Source organism: Halichoerus grypus, chromosome 8, assembly GCF_964656455.1.
Source record: "Halichoerus grypus chromosome 8, mHalGry1.hap1.1, whole genome shotgun sequence".
NCBI lineage: Eukaryota > Metazoa > Chordata > Mammalia > Carnivora > Phocidae > Halichoerus > Halichoerus grypus.
Window position 1 is genome coordinate 91204103 of NC_135719.1, and position 15649 is coordinate 91219751.

At 39.9% G+C, this 15649-nt stretch overlaps 1 protein-coding gene across 1 annotated transcript in view; it reads right to left on the reverse strand.

The window, feature by feature from the left end:
- The window catches only part of SNX6 (sorting nexin 6), a 56262-nt gene that overhangs the window by 4142 nt on the left and 36471 nt on the right, over positions 1 to 15649 (reverse strand). Inside the window, exons 11-13 of the mRNA XM_078053557.1 lie at positions 10790 to 10876; positions 5192 to 5351; positions 5017 to 5102 (exon numbers count right to left, since the gene is read on the reverse strand). Of these exons, the coding sequence (XP_077909683.1) occupies positions 5017 to 5102; positions 5192 to 5351; positions 10790 to 10876 (333 nt within the window). The remainder of the gene's footprint in view (positions 1 to 5016; positions 5103 to 5191; positions 5352 to 10789; positions 10877 to 15649) is intronic.

The window sequence follows — 15649 nt, forward strand, 5'->3', positions numbered from 1 at the left end:
ATTCCTCAAGTGGGACTAAGTCGAAAGACACACATCCTTCATTTGACATACTGCCAATGCTCTCCAGAAGGGTGTGCACCAACCCACACACCCGCCAACAGGGCATGAGGACTCCACACCCTCATAGACAGTATCATCACTTCCTTTTTTTACATTTGATACATTTGACACTTTATTAATAAGGTATCTGAGACTATCTTCAAGGACACAAAAGTGACCTAACTACCTAATTTTCTGTTATAACCAGATTTCAATTACATGGCAAGACATACCCTAGTTATAATAAATGAAATCCAAAGTAGTTTCAAATCATCTGGCTCCAAGTTTAACTAATGTCTAATCTTTTTAGAATATTTCATATGGATTCCTGGGACTAACATGGGACTTTGTTCAGATTTACAAATCATCAAGAAGAAACCTGAGACAAGAGAGCAGGGTTTCTCAACCTTGGCATTTTTTTTTTTTTAAGATTTTATATTTAAGTAATCTCTACACCCAATGTGGGGCTCAAACCTAAACCCTGAGATCAAGAGTTGCATGCTCCACTGACTGAGCCAGCCAGGCGCCCCTTAATCTCGGCACTCCTGACATATTTTGGGCTGTGTAATTCTTTTTATGGGGGCTGTCCTATGGCACTGTAGAAAGTTTAGCAGCATCCCTGACCTCTACGCACTACATACCAGTACTATCCCACCCACCCTTAGTTTTGACTACCTAAGTGGGTAGAGACATTTCTACCCAAGAAATGTCTCCAGAAATTGCTGTCTCCCAGGAGGCAAAACTGCCTCTAGTTGAGAGCCACTGGACTAGAAGACCTATCAGAAATTTCAACACAGGGAACACTTTTTCAGAAAGGATTTGAAAAGTACAATATCTGGAAGTCAGAGGCTGATATAATCTATGTAGTAGGGGTCAGCAAACTTTTTCTGTAAAGGACTAAATATGTAGTAAACATTTTAGACTTTAGGGGCGCCTGGGTGGCTCAGTCGTTAAGCATCTGCCTTCAGCTCAGGTCATGACCCCAGGGTCCTGGGATCGAGCCCCGCATCGGGCTCTCTGCTCAGGGGAGAGCCTGCTTCTCTCTCTCCCTGCTCATTCTCTCTCTCAAATAAATAAAATCTTAAAAAAAAAAAAATTTTTAGATTTTGAGAGATATTTCATCTCTGTTTTAACTACTCAACTTTGCTATAGTAGTATGAAAGCAATCACAGACAAAGCATAAATGAATGAGCTTCGGTGTATCCTAATAAAACTTTATTTATAGATTAAATATAAATTTTGTAAAATTATCACATCATGATATTCTTTTGCCTTTTTTTTTTTTTTTTAAGATTTTATTTGTCAGAGAGAGCACAAGCAGGGGGAGTAGCAAGCAGAGGGAGAGGGAGAAGCAGGCTACTTGCTGAGCAGGGAGCCCGATGCGGAGCTCGATCCCAGGACCCTGGGATCATGACCTGAGCCGAAGGCAGACTCTTAACCAACTGAGCCACCTAGGCGTCCCTCTTTTGCCTTTTCTTTTTTTTTCTTTTTTATTTATTTGACAGAGAGACACAGCGAGAGAGGGAACACAAGCAGGGGGAGTGGGAGAGGAGAAGCAGGCTTCCAGCCGAGCAGGGAGCCCGATGGGGGCTCGATCCCAGGACCCTGGGATCATGACCTGAACCGAAGGCAGACGCTAAACGACTGAGCCACCCAGGCACCCCTATATTTATTCTTTTTAAAGAGGTTATAAACTATCAAGGATTTTGTTAATAAATTAAAGAGAGGCTGGCAAATTACAACCTATTTTTGTATAGCCTCTGAGCCAGGAATGGCGTTCATATTTTTAAATGGTTATTTTTACTCCTTTATTTTATTATATTTTACTACTTTACCACTCCCCCTGCTTGTGTTCCCTCTCTCGCTGTGTCTCTGTCAAATAAATAAATAAAATCTTAAAAAAAAAACACAAAAAACAAATATAGTGAACATTAGAAACCAACACAGGTGCAGTAAGAATAAATCATGCCAGCTTTATCAAAACATTTTCTTTTGAGAGGGTTATTAGACCAGGAAATCATAACATGTATCTTGATTTTAGTGAGGAATTTGATACGTATATCCATCATGGATAAAGTGGAGAAAAAATGGTTGATGACAGTATAAGTAGGTGAATTCATAACTATCCAAATAACTACAACCAAATAATATTAATTAATAAGTTATTATCAGTTAGTATAGAAAGAAAGGAAGGGAACTAAAAATTTAGCCTTTTTGGGTTCTATGTACTTTTACAATTAGATGAACAAATATTGATTCCTTTGGTCCTGATCGATCCCTCCCTCCCTCTCTCTCTCTCTTTCTTTCTTCTTCCTTCCTTCCTCTCTCTCTCACTTTCTCTCTCACTCTCTTTCTTTCCTTCCTTTTTTTTCTTTCCCTCTCTCTCTCTCTTTCTTTTTTTAAGAAGGCTCCACACCCAGTGTGGAGCCCAATGCAAGGCTTGAACTCATGGCCCTGAGATCAAGATTTGAGCTGAGATCAAGAGTCTGACACTTCACCCACTGAGCCACCCAGGCATCCCCTGATCAATCTTTTAAATTACAACTTAGATAAGGACACAAAAGGGAAGTTCATACAAATTACATATGTCTATCACTTTGGAGCAATAACCACTCTAATAGTCAAGTACTACTATATGATCAAATTAAAGTTTCCAAAGGATCTCATGCTAGGCTAAAACTAGCAAGCTAAAATTTAATAGACACAGATATGGTCTACAATTACATTTTAAAACTTAAATGCTCAGTAAATGAAGAAGTTCTAGAAACCTGTTGCACAACAATGTGAATATACTTACCACTGCTGAACTGCACACTTAAAAATGGTTAAGATGGTAAATTTTATGTGTTTTATACCACAAAAATGAAAAAGATTACTAAAAAAATGAAACACACAATTATAGGCTGGAGCTCAAGAAAAGACTTTGAAGAAGAAGAGAAGGTGTGACTATAGGCCAAAACAAGCTGGTACGAGATGGCACCTTAAACCCTTGTAACATATAAAGCACGCTGTAAGAAGAAATGTGCACAATAATCAGCCTGTGCACAGGGGCGCCTGGGTGGCTCCGTCGGTTAAGCGTCTGCCTTCGGCTCAGATCATGATCTCAGGGTCCTGGGATCGAGCCCAGCGTCGGGTTCCCAGCTCAGTGGGGGAGCCGGCTTCTCCCTCTCCCTCTCCCTCTCCCTCTGCTTGCCGATCTGCCTATCTGTGCTCTCTATGTCTCTGTCAAATAAATAAATAAAATCTTAAAAAAAAAAAAAAAATCAGCCTGTGTACAGAAGTGTTTCCATTTCCAGGTGTAATATTTTAAAACAGCAATGACAGGAGGTCAATAATATAAAAAGCTTATTGAAATGTATAAGATAAAAAATATTTAGCCCAAGGATATCTAGCCTGGAGGAGACTATATATACAGAATATAAACTATATAAATATTTGAGGGTAAACTGTAAGAGAAATTAAACTTATCTTTCTTAATTTAGATGACAAAACTTTGACCAATGTGTCAAAGTTACACAGAAGTAGATTTGTGTTCATTATGGGGTGCCCCAAAACTCTTAGTGCAGTTTTAAGCTTTTTAATGACTTCCAAAGTATAAATGCTATCAATATATCAAAAAATAAACACTTAAAATTTATTTAAATTTAATACTTATAGTTTGGGGAATTTTGAATATGTTTTTAGTTTTCAGTCCCTCTGAAGACAGCATATGTTAAATAAATTTTTAAGTTTATTTTTTTTAAGGAATTATTTATTTATTTGAGAGATAGAGCGAGAGAGTGGGGAGAGGGACAGAGGGAGAGGAAGAAAGAATCTCAAGCAGACTCCGCACTGAGCACAGAGCCCAACTCAGGGCTCGATCCCACAAACCTGAGATCATGACCTGAGCCAAAACCAAGAGTTGGACACCCAATTGACTGCACCACCCAGGCGCCCCTAAATTTTTTTTTTTTTTTAAGATTTTATTTATTTATTTGACAGAGGGAGACACAGTGAGACAGGGAACACAAGCAGGGGGGAGTGGGAGAGGCAGAAGCAGGATCCCCGCTGAGCAGGGAGCCCGATGCAGGGCTCGATCCCAGGACCCTGGGATCATGACCTGAGCCGAAGGCAGATGCTTAACGACTGAGCCACCCAGGCGCCCTAAATTTTTTTTATTAATGAGAGATTTATTTTTTTTAGCTAGTCAAAAAATGATACTGGTTTCCATATTAGGTACTAGAGTCTTGCAGAGCTGACCATTTAGAGAAACTGTAGATATTATTCTTGTTTGAATTAGATGATTTGTAAAATCCCTCTCAATTCTAAAATTCTCTAGTTTTAAAATTACAGTAAGGTTTGGGCCAACCTTTATCCTTTAAAAAAAAATAGAGATTTATTTATTTATTTTAGAGAGAGAGAGAGACAGAGAGAGAGAGAGAACACGAGCGGGAGGGAGAGAGAATCCCAAGTGGACTCCACGCTAAGCCAGGAGCCCAACGCAGGGCTCAATCTCCCAACGCCAAGATGACCACCTGAGCCAAAACCAAGAGCTGGATGCTCAACCAACTGAGCCATCCAGGCATCCCCGAAGCTTTCTATTAACTACAAGAAAGGGCTTAATTTGAAGTAAATAAACACTATAAAAAACCCTGGAAGAAGGATGTTTATTTCCTAAAACCAAGTTATTTTGAAGCAGTAAAATAACCTTCAAAAATTATAATTCCAATTGTAATTAATTCTAATTCAGGAATACTTCTTACAGTACACCTGTAGAAGGAAACTGTCATTAAAGAATCATTATCAATTCCATAATGGACTCATTTCTTTCTTTCCTTTTTTTTAAAAGTAATCTCTATGCCTAACATGGGGCTCAAACTCATGAACCTGAGATCAAGAGTGACCTACTCTCCCAACTGAGCCGGCCAAGTACCCCATAACGGACTCATTTCTAAATTATAAGTCACTTAAATTATTAAACCTTTAATATGACAATACCTTTGCATGCTTCAGTTCTAACTCTGCCAGTTCCACTAAATTTTTCCTGAATGCAGCAACTCTTCTTGTCTTAAAATCTATAAGTTCTGTGAACAAAAGAAATTAGGATTAACTATTTAATTTATATAATATATTATAAAGTATATCTTATGATTAAAGGGTGAGGTAACAGTACCTTGTTTTGCAGATTCAGATATTTTTTCAAATTTCTGACAACATAATTGTTGGGATGTTTCAGCCTGCAGAACATCTTTATTTTTCGCTCTTGCTTTATCCAGTGCTTTATTAGCATTTTCATAATCCACTAGTGACCTAGATCTTCGATAGAGGAGATCCTATAAAAGAGAATGCTTCACAATAACATACGCTGCACGTTTCTAATAGTTACCCACAACCACCACTACCCCATCACCCCCACCATCATTAGAGTGAACACTTAAACCATGAATACCACACATGCCAGCTACTTTCTAAATGGTTTTTGTAACAGCTTTACTGAGATGAATTCACATACGTATAACTCAAAGTGCACAATTCAACGGTTTTTAGTGTGCTCGCACAATTGTATAACCATCACTACAATCAATTTTAAAACAATTTTGTCACCCAAAAGGAAACCCCATATTCATCAGCAGTCATTCTTCATGTCCTCTCACCCGCCCCCTCCCCCCCCACCTGCTTTCTGTCTCAACAGATTTGCTATTCTGGACATTTCATTAAAAAAAAAAAAAAAAATGGAGGGGCGCCTGGGGAGCTCAGTTGGTTAAGCGACTGCCTTCGGCTCAGGTCATGATCCTGGAGTCCCGGGATCGAGTCCCGCATCGGGCTCCCTGCTCGGCAGGGAGTCTGCTTCTCCCTCAGACCCTCCCCCCTCTCATGTGCTCTCTCTCTCTCAAATAAATGAATAAATAAAATCTTAAAAAAAAATGGAATCATATGTGGTCTTTTCTGTCTGGCTTTCTTTACTTAGCATAAAATTTCAAGTTCATTCATGTTATTGTGTAAACCAGTACTTCATTCCTTTTATTTCTAAATATTTCATTGTATGGAAATGCCACATTGATTTATCCACTTATCAGCTGATAGACATTTGGTTTGTTTCCACATTTTGCCTATTATGAATAATGCTATTATGAACATTTGTGTATAAGTTTTTGTGTGAACATGTTTTCCTTTCTCTTTCATATCTCATTACTTAGGAGTGGAATTGCTGGGTCACTTGGTAATTCTATGCTGAACCTTTTGAGAAACTGCCAGACTGTTTTCTTTTTTTTTTATTTTTTTTTAAAGATTTTATTTATTTATTTGAGAGAGAGAGAATGAGAGAGAGAGAACACATGAGAGGGGATAGGGTCAGAGGACAAAGCAGACTCTCTGCCGAGCAGAGAGCCGGATGCGGGACTCGATCCAGGGACTCCAGGATCATGACCTGAGCCGAAGGCAGTCGCTTAACCAACTGAGCCACTCAGGCGCCCCCTGCCAGACTGTTTTCTAAAGCGGCTGCACCACTACATTTCCAATGACTCTGTATGAGGGCTCTCATTTCTCCCCATCCTTGGCAACACTTACCTGTCTTTTTGATTAAAGCCACCTAGTGGCTGTGAAGGGGTATCTCACTGTGGTTTTGTTTTGTTTTTAACAATTTTATTTTTTAAGTAATCTCTATACCCAGTGTGGGGCTGGAACTTACAACCCCAAGATCAAGAGTCGCATGCTCTACCTACTGAGCCAGCCAGGCATCCCTTGCTGTGGTTCTGATTTGCATTTCCCTGATAGCTAATGTTGAGCATCTTTTTATGTATTCACTGGCCATTTGTATATTTTCTTTGGAGAAAGGTTTATTCAAGTCCTTTGCCCATTTTTTAATTGGGCTATTTGTCTTTTTACTGAGTTATAACAGTTCTTTATATTTTCTGGATACCATTTGCTTATTAGGGACTCGTATGATTTGCGAGTATTTTGTCCCAGTCTATGGGTTGTCTTTCCACTTTTCTTCACAGTGTACTTTGACACACACAAGTTTTTAATTTTAATAAAGTCCGTCCAATTTATTATTTTTTCTTTGGTTGCTGTACTCCTGGTGTCATATCTGAGAAACCAATGTCCAATCAGAGGTCAAAAAGATTTACATTGTTTTTTTCTAAAAATGTTATAGTTGTTACATTTAGGTCTTTGATCAATTTTGAGCAAATTTTTATACACAGTATGAGGAAGGGGTCTAACTTTATTTTCATGGACTATTCAGATGACACAGTACCATTTGTTGAAAAGTCTATTCTTTTCCCCCCAAAACTGTCTTAGCACCTTGTTAAGAATCAATTGACTAGGGGCGCCTGGGTGGCTCAGTCATTAAGTGTCTGCCTTTGGCTCAGGTCATGATCCCAGGGTTCTGGGATCGAGCCCCACATCGGGCTCCCTGCCCAGAGAGAAGCCTGCTTCTCCCTCTCCCGCTCCCCCTGTTTGCATTCCCTCTCTAGCTGTCTCTCTCTCTGTGTCAAGTAAATAAATAAGTAAATCTTTAAAAAGAAAAGAAAAGAAAAAAGAATCAATTGACTGGGGCGCCTGGATGGCTCAGATGGTTTGCCTTTGGCTCAGGTCATGATCCTAGGGTCCTGGGATCAAGCCCCACACAGGTCTCCCTGCTCAGCAGAGAGTCTGCTTCTCCCTCTCAGTCTGCCCCTCCCCCAGTTTGTGTTCACATATGCTTTCTCAAATAAATAAATAAAATATTAAAAAAAAGCAGCCAATGTGAAAAGGCCCAACTATATGACATTCTGGAAAAGGCAAATCTATGGAGATGTCACACACACACACAAAATCAACAGGGCTTAAGGGGAAAGAGGATGAATAGTGGAGCACAGAGGAGTTTTGGGGCAGTGAAAGCTATTCTGTATGATACTTATAATGGTAGATATGTATCATTACACATTTCTTCAAACAAAAAACAATGTGTAACACTAAGAGTGAGCTCTTGTGTAGACTATGGTCTTTATTGTTTGGCTTCTTTCACTCAGCAAAATTATTTTGAGATTCTTCCATATTGTTGCATGTATCCATGGTTCATTCCTTTTTACCATGGAGTAGGATTCCACTGTATATATCCACCACAATTTACCCATTCAGCTGCTGGTGGACATTTGGGTTGTTGCCAGTTTTCAACTATTACAAATAAAGCTGCTGTGAATATCCGTGGGGACACATGCTCTCAAATACCCAGGACTAGAATGACTGGACCACAGGATAGATGTATGTTTAATTTTTTAAGAAATTGTAAAACTTTTCCAAAATATTGTATCATATTCCAACTAACAGGGTGTGAAAGTTCTAGTTGCTATAATTTTTGTCAGAATTTTTCATTTTAGCCAAATTCTTGTTAAGGGGCGCCTGTGGTGAGGGGCGCTGGGTGGCTCAGTTAGTTAAGGGGCCGACTCTCAATTTCGGCTCAGGTCATGATCTCAGGGTCCTGGGATGGAGCCCCCATGATGTGCTTCACGCTCAGTGGGGAGTCTGCCTGAGGATTCTCTCTCTCACTGCCCCCTCCACATGTGCACATGCATGCTTTCTCTAATATAAATTAAAAAATCTTTTTTTTTTTTTTAAGATTTTATTTATTTGAGAGAGAGAATGAGAGAGAGAGAGAGAGCATGAGATGGGGGAGGGTCAGAGGGAGAAGAAGACTCCCTGCTGAGCAGGGAGCCCGATGTGGGGGATCATGACCTGAGCCGAAGGCAGTCGCTTAACCAACTGAGCCACCCAGGCGCCCCTAAATAAATAAATCTTAAAAAAAGAAAAAAAAAAAGGTGTGTGGTGATATCTCATGAGTTTTTTCCCCCAGCTGTTTAATAAATATTGAGTATTTTTTAAACAGCTATTTCCTTATTTAATTACTCACCTACATGCAAGTATAGTTGGCACCCAGAATTACATTAGTTTCAGGTGTCCACCAGTGATCTGCCAGCTCCATGTTATGCTGCGCTCAGCACAAGTGCAGCGACCCTGTGACACCATACAACGCCATCACACTACCGCTGATTCCTGTATGCCCTCTGCTGCACATAGTTTTAATTTTTGCAATTAAATTTCAATTCCTTCTTGTGGTCACTAAGAAATTTGGATTTACTTTTAAAGCCATGTTCTAAAAAGTTATGTATTCACAACTATAATATTATAATAAAATAATGAATTTAAGGTCCTTAAAGTGAATAATTCATTTTATCCCTGCCCACCCAATGTAAACGGTTTATAGGACACAATTGGATAAAATAATCTGATATGGATAGTATATTTACAAGTACCTAAGTCCTCAAAGTTAAAAAGGTTATTTATAATTTCTTTTAAGTTTATTTATTTATCTCTTCACTCAACATAGGGATTGAACTCACAACCCCGAGATCAAGAATCAAATGCTCTTCCAACTGAGCCAGCCAGGCACCCCTATAATTTTTTTTAAGTAAGCTCTATGCCCAACATGGGGCTTGAACTCATGACCCCAAGATCAAGAGTTGCATGCTCTACCAACTAAGCCAGCCAAGTGCCCCAAGGGTTATTTATGATTTGATAAGAAATGAAAAATTGGTGTTCAAAGCACCACTGATCACATGGGAATTTTCTGTACAATGTATCAATTCATAAATTAACACTGAATTTATAATACCTTTTTTTTCCTTAAGGATTTTATTTATTTGTCAGAGAGCAGACAGTACAAGCAGGGGGAGTGGCAGAGGGAGAGGGAGAAGCAGGCTCCCCACTGAGCAGGGAGCCAGATGTGGGGCTCGATCCCAGGACCCCAGGATCATGACCTGAGCCAAATGAAGGCTTAACTGACTGAGCCACCCAGGTGCCCTGAATTTAGAGTATCTGAGCCACTGAGTTTTTAGTGCCTTTTCAGATGTTTCTGTTAAACATTTTTTGGATTCGTAAGAGTTTTAGTCTTGCAGGTAGACAGACTTCCAAAAGGAAATTTGAGTTACCTTAAAATAAAACATATCCTGGTTTTACAGCTCTCTCACCTACAATAGAGGACTTAGGAATCCTTTAGCTACACCGACTGTTATTTGGGGGTTTTACTTCTTGTTTTGTAGGCATTTTATCTGAATGAATATACCAAATTCATTAAAAAAAAAAAATAGTTCTAGATTATACTATATCAGAAGTTTATAGAGGAGGGGCGCCTGGGTGGCTCAGTCGTTAAGCATCTGCCTTTGGCTCAGGTCATGATCTCAGGGTTCTGGGATCGAGCCCCGCATCGGGCTCCCTGCTCAGCAGGTGGCCTGCTTCTCCCTCCCCCACTCCCCCTGCTTGTGTTCCCTCTCTTGCTGTCTCTATCTCTGTCTTCTTTTTTTTTTTTTTTTTTTTTAAGATTTTATTTATTTATTTGAGAGAGAGAGAATGAGAGAGAGCACATGAGAGGGGGGAGGGTCAGAGGGAGAAGCAGACTCCCTGCCGAGCAGGGAGCCCGATGCGGGACTCGATCCAGGGACTCCAGGATCATGACCTGAGCCGAAGGCAGTCGCTTAACCAACTGAGCCACCCAGGCGCCCTATCTCTGTCAAATAAATAAATAAAATCTTAAAAAAAAAAAAAAAGTTTATAGAGGAAACTTTTATGTGGGGTTCCCTGACCAACAATCTGTAAAAGGAGAACAAAAAATTCACACGTGAAAATCTAATTTAAAATCAAGAGATAATCATTAACAATCTTAAGCCTAACAACCTCTAAAGAGATGGCTTTTTGTAAAATAGTCCATTTAAAAAACAATGAACAATCAAATTACCTTAGCAGCTTGAGATTCCCTTAAGTAATATTTTAAAAGGTCGGAAAGTTTGAGGTCCTCATCAGCAGACACTCGTGCTTCTATTTTCTGAAAAAGGGGAAAATAATCCGCCATTTAATTAGCACTTATATTCTACAGCCAATGTTTCTTTCATAATTACTGTAAAAAAAAAAATTAAAGTTACAAATGACTACAGTATCCATTCCTATTTAATCTAATTTTCCTTGCCTTCTCCTTTCTACTAGCCTATTACTGTACTTCAGGACTTTGACCAAAAATGAACAGAAAAAAGAATGAAATCAAATGAGATTAGTGAATTTATGGAAGGACTCTATGTTTGACTTGGCAATAATGAGTTTCAATATTATCTTTCAGCATCACTAATTACATGTACATTACTAATATACACTTATTACATCTCTTGTTACATCATTTCAATGACATGTACACATGATTTCAAAGTGATAAAGGATGGGGCTCAAGGGTGGCTCAGTCAGTTAAACATCCGACTCTTGATTTCAGCTCAGGTCATGATCTCAGGGTTGTGAGATGGAGCCTGTGTTGGGCTCCACGCTGTGTGTGGAGCCTGCTTAAGATTCTCTCTCCCTCTCCCTGTGCCCCTCCCCCGAAATAAAAATAAAATGATAAAGGCTAACAATGAAAGACTAGGTAATTCAAATCAATCTTCCTACTGGTAACAACCAGAAAACGTAGTCAAAACATTAACAAAATGTGCCTGAAGACACAAAAGAGTAGTAAACAGATGTGGTTAGTTTGAGTTGGGATAAAATGGGAAGCAGCCATGTCAGACTAAAAAGATGAAACTATTCAATTCAGTTTGGAGAGACAGAAAATTAAAAAAGATGTATTATGTCAACCAAATACAATATAGGGACCTTGTTTGAATCCCAGCTCAAACGAACTCCACTGTAAAAAGCCATCTGAGGCAAATGGGAGCATCTATATACTCAATATTTGATGATTTAAGGGGAAATCATTGATAATTGTATTGATTATATTAAAAATTTTAAAAAGTGTTCATTTTTAAGATTTTATTTATTTGAGAGAGAGGGAAAGAGAGAGAACATGAGTGGTGGGGAGGGGCAGAAGGAGAGGGAGAAGCAGACTCCCTGCGGAGCAAGGAGCCCAACGCAGAGCCTGATCCCTGGACCCTGGGATCACGAACCCGAGCCAAAGGCAGGTACTCAAATGAGTCACCCAGGCGCCCCATGACTATATTAAAATTAATTCTTATCTTTTTAAAAAAGAGATATGCACAAAGGGCAGAAAAAATGAATATGGACTTTTTGGGAAAAAGCACTTTAAGCAATGTAGAAAATGTTAACATTCAGGAAATCTGGGTGACACATGTACAGGAATTCTTTGTACTATTCTTTTTTAAAAAAATATTTTATGTATTCATTTGAGAGAGAGAGAGAATGAGTGGAGGGGAAAGGCAGAGGGAGAGGGAGAAGCAGACTCCCCACTGAGTAGTGAGCCTGACGTGGAGCTCTATCCCAGGACCCTTGAGATCATGACCTGAGCCAAAGGCAGACGCTTAGCCATCTGAGCCACCCAGGCTCCCCTCTTTGTACTATTCTTGCAACTTTTCTGTAAGTCTGAAATTACTGTTGAAATAAAGTTAAAATTTAAAAACCCTGCACATCCAGCAGGATAACTAAAATAAAAAAGATAAGTATTATAAGCTTGTGTAGCAATCCAATGCTCACATTTATTCTGGTAGGAATGTAAATTGGTACAATCACTTTGGGAAACAGTTTGGCACTGTCTATGAAAGCTTTTCACATGGAAACCCTATGACCCCTAATTCTCCCCCTGGTTATACACACCCAACAGAAATACATACTTATTTTCAGCTGAAGATATGCAAGAATGGTCTTAGAAGTACTATTTGTAAACAGCCACAAACTAGAAACTGTCCAAATGCCTACCAATAGTAGAACAGATGAGTAAATTTACGTATATTCTTGCAAAGGAAAGCTATATAGCAAGAAGAATGAAGGATCTATACAAACATGCAACAACATGGATGAATAGTATGGACGTAATGTTGAGTAAATGAAACCAGACATAAAAGAATACATACTGCATAAAGCATTTATATAAAATATGAAAATAAAATTAATCTCTGCCGTTAGAAGCTAAGGTAGTGGTTACCCTTGCAGGAGGCGGTGACTCAGAAAGCAGGTGAAGAGGGGCAGGGCATCTGGGTTGCTGGTAAGAATTCTATATCTTGATCTAGGTGTTCATTATATGAGTGTGTAAAATTTGCATAATTTCACTGAGCTGTATACTTCTTTTTTTTTTTTTTAAAGATTTTATTTATTTATTTATTTGAGAGAGAGAGAGAGAACACAGAGGGAGAGGGAGAAGCAGACTACCCACTGAGCAGAGAGCCCGAAGCAGGACTCGATCCCAGGACCCTGAGATCATGACCTGAGCCGAAGGCAGATGCTTAACCGACTGAGCCACTCAGGTACCCGTGAGCTGTATACTACTTCTTTTTTTTTTTTTTTAAAGATTTTATTTATTTATTTGAGAGAGAGAGACACAGCGAGAGAGGGAACACAAGCAGGGGGAGTGGGAGAGAGAGAAGCAGGCTTCCCGCTGAGCAGGGAGCCCGATGCGGGGTTCGATCCCAGGACCCTGGGATCATGACCTGAGGCGAAGGCAGACGCTCAACGACTGAGCCACCCAGGCGCCCCTGAGCTGTATACTTCTGATATGTGCTCTTTCCTATATATATAATATGCTTCAATAAAAAAACTTGAAGCTTAAGAAATATTCCTTTATAACAGAGAAATAAACTTAGGAAATTTCTTAATCTAACAGATAAATGCACAAAGTATATTCAAAACTGACTTAGATAAATTTAGATAAACTGATTTAAATAAATCTAGGGAACATGCTAGACGATGTTGGGTGCTTTTAAATATGGCTCCTCTCCTTCCATTAAGAAGTAGGGTAGGTCAGGGCGCCTGGGTGGCTCAGTCGTTAAGCGTCTGCCTTCAGCTCAGGTCATGATCCCAGCGTCCTGGGATCGAGCCCCGCATCGGGCTCCCTGCTCAGCAGGAAGCCTGCTTCTCCCTCTCCCACTCCCCCTGCTTGTGTTCCCTCCCTCACTGTCGCTCTCTCTGTGTCAAATAAATAAAATCTTAAAAAAAAAAAGAAGTAGGGTATGTATCCCCTCCCCTTGAATCTGGGCCCTAAGACTGTATGACCAATACAGAAGTGATGCTGTGCCAATTTCCAGGCCTTAATGAAACTAAAAATGTCTGCTTCCTATCTTTTGGGATGCTTCCTTTTGGAACCTAGCCAGCACATTGTGAGGAAGCCGAAGCAGCTCCCTGGAAAAGCAACATGCAGGTGTTATAGCCAACAGCCCTGGCTCAAGTCTCGGCTGATAGCCAGTATCACCCCCCAGACATCTGGAAGAGCCTTCATATGTTCCCTGTTGAGGCCCAGACATCATGGAGCAGAGGCAAGCCATCTCTGCTCTGTCTTTTCTGAATTCCTGACCTGAAGACTTCATTAGCGTAATAAAATGGTTGTCGTTTTTAAGCTACTTATTTTAGGATGGTTTGTTATACAGCAAATAACCACAACACTACAAAAACACTAAAAGAAATAAAGATAGTCGTGGCAATGGCAATGTGCCACCTAGAGCTCCTTCAAGAGCAACTGCTTGCTGTAAGGAGCACATATGGTTCAGAGTCCTACTTGCAATCTCTCTAGATCCAGAACAATATTCATTCCAAGGTTATGCTGATCCTCCCATGCCTGCCTTGGCTGCACCCCATGACAGAGCACGGGGCAGCAGGGCCAGCCCCTCCTGCCTGACGCAGTGCTCCCTCTAATGAGCCACTCTGGCTGACCTGCACAAAACTTTCTTGGAACCATGCTACAGTCTGAAACTCTTCCTACCCAGTACCCTCTTCCTCTGCCCTCTCCTTTCACAGGTATAGACCTGCACTATGGTCTAAAGGCTCTTCATGTCTATCCTACTCCTTCCTCTTTGTTCTTCCCAATGAATCTCTTGCACATCTGATTCCATTTTACATCTACTTGCACATCTTTTGACACATAAAGCTATTTTGTGATAAATCCCTGTTCTTTTGATGTAAACACATAGAAAAACAATGATATCTTCCCAGAAAATGCTCATTGGTACAAATACCAAAAGCAGAATAATGGACCCCAATATACAACATTTATGTATTTAATGACTCTTTCCTTTGTGAGAAAATCTCTCTTTTCCTTTCCTTGTCTTCACTACACATTACTCAATTGACAAAATCCTGTTGCAATCAGATTTCTACAATGGACTAGCCACCTCCACCCTCAGTTAAGTACCCTTAAACTTCTAATAAACATTTTCACTTTTCTATCAACTTTATCAAAGTGTTTAAATATTACTGCATCTAACACTGATCCCTGAAAATCAAGACTATGTCAACATGAAATTATTACTATGAATCACACCTTTCTGCAGTTACATATCTGTCTCGTATTGATACAACTCATTTTTATTTTTAAAATTTTTTTTAAAGCTTTTATTTATTTATTTGAGAGAGAGAGAGCACAAGTGGTGGAGAGGGAGAAGCAGGCTGCCGCCTGAGCAGGGAGTCCGATGCGGGGCTTGATCCCAGGACCCCGGGATCATGACCTGAGCCGAAGGCAGATGCTTAACCGACTGAGCCACCCAGGCACCCCTATTTTTTAATTTTTAGAAAGATTTTATTTATTTAAGAGAGAGTGAGTGAGAGAGAGAGAGAGCGCAAGAGCAGGGAGGGGCAGAGGAAGAGGGAGAAGCAGACTCCCCACTGATTGCAAAGCCTG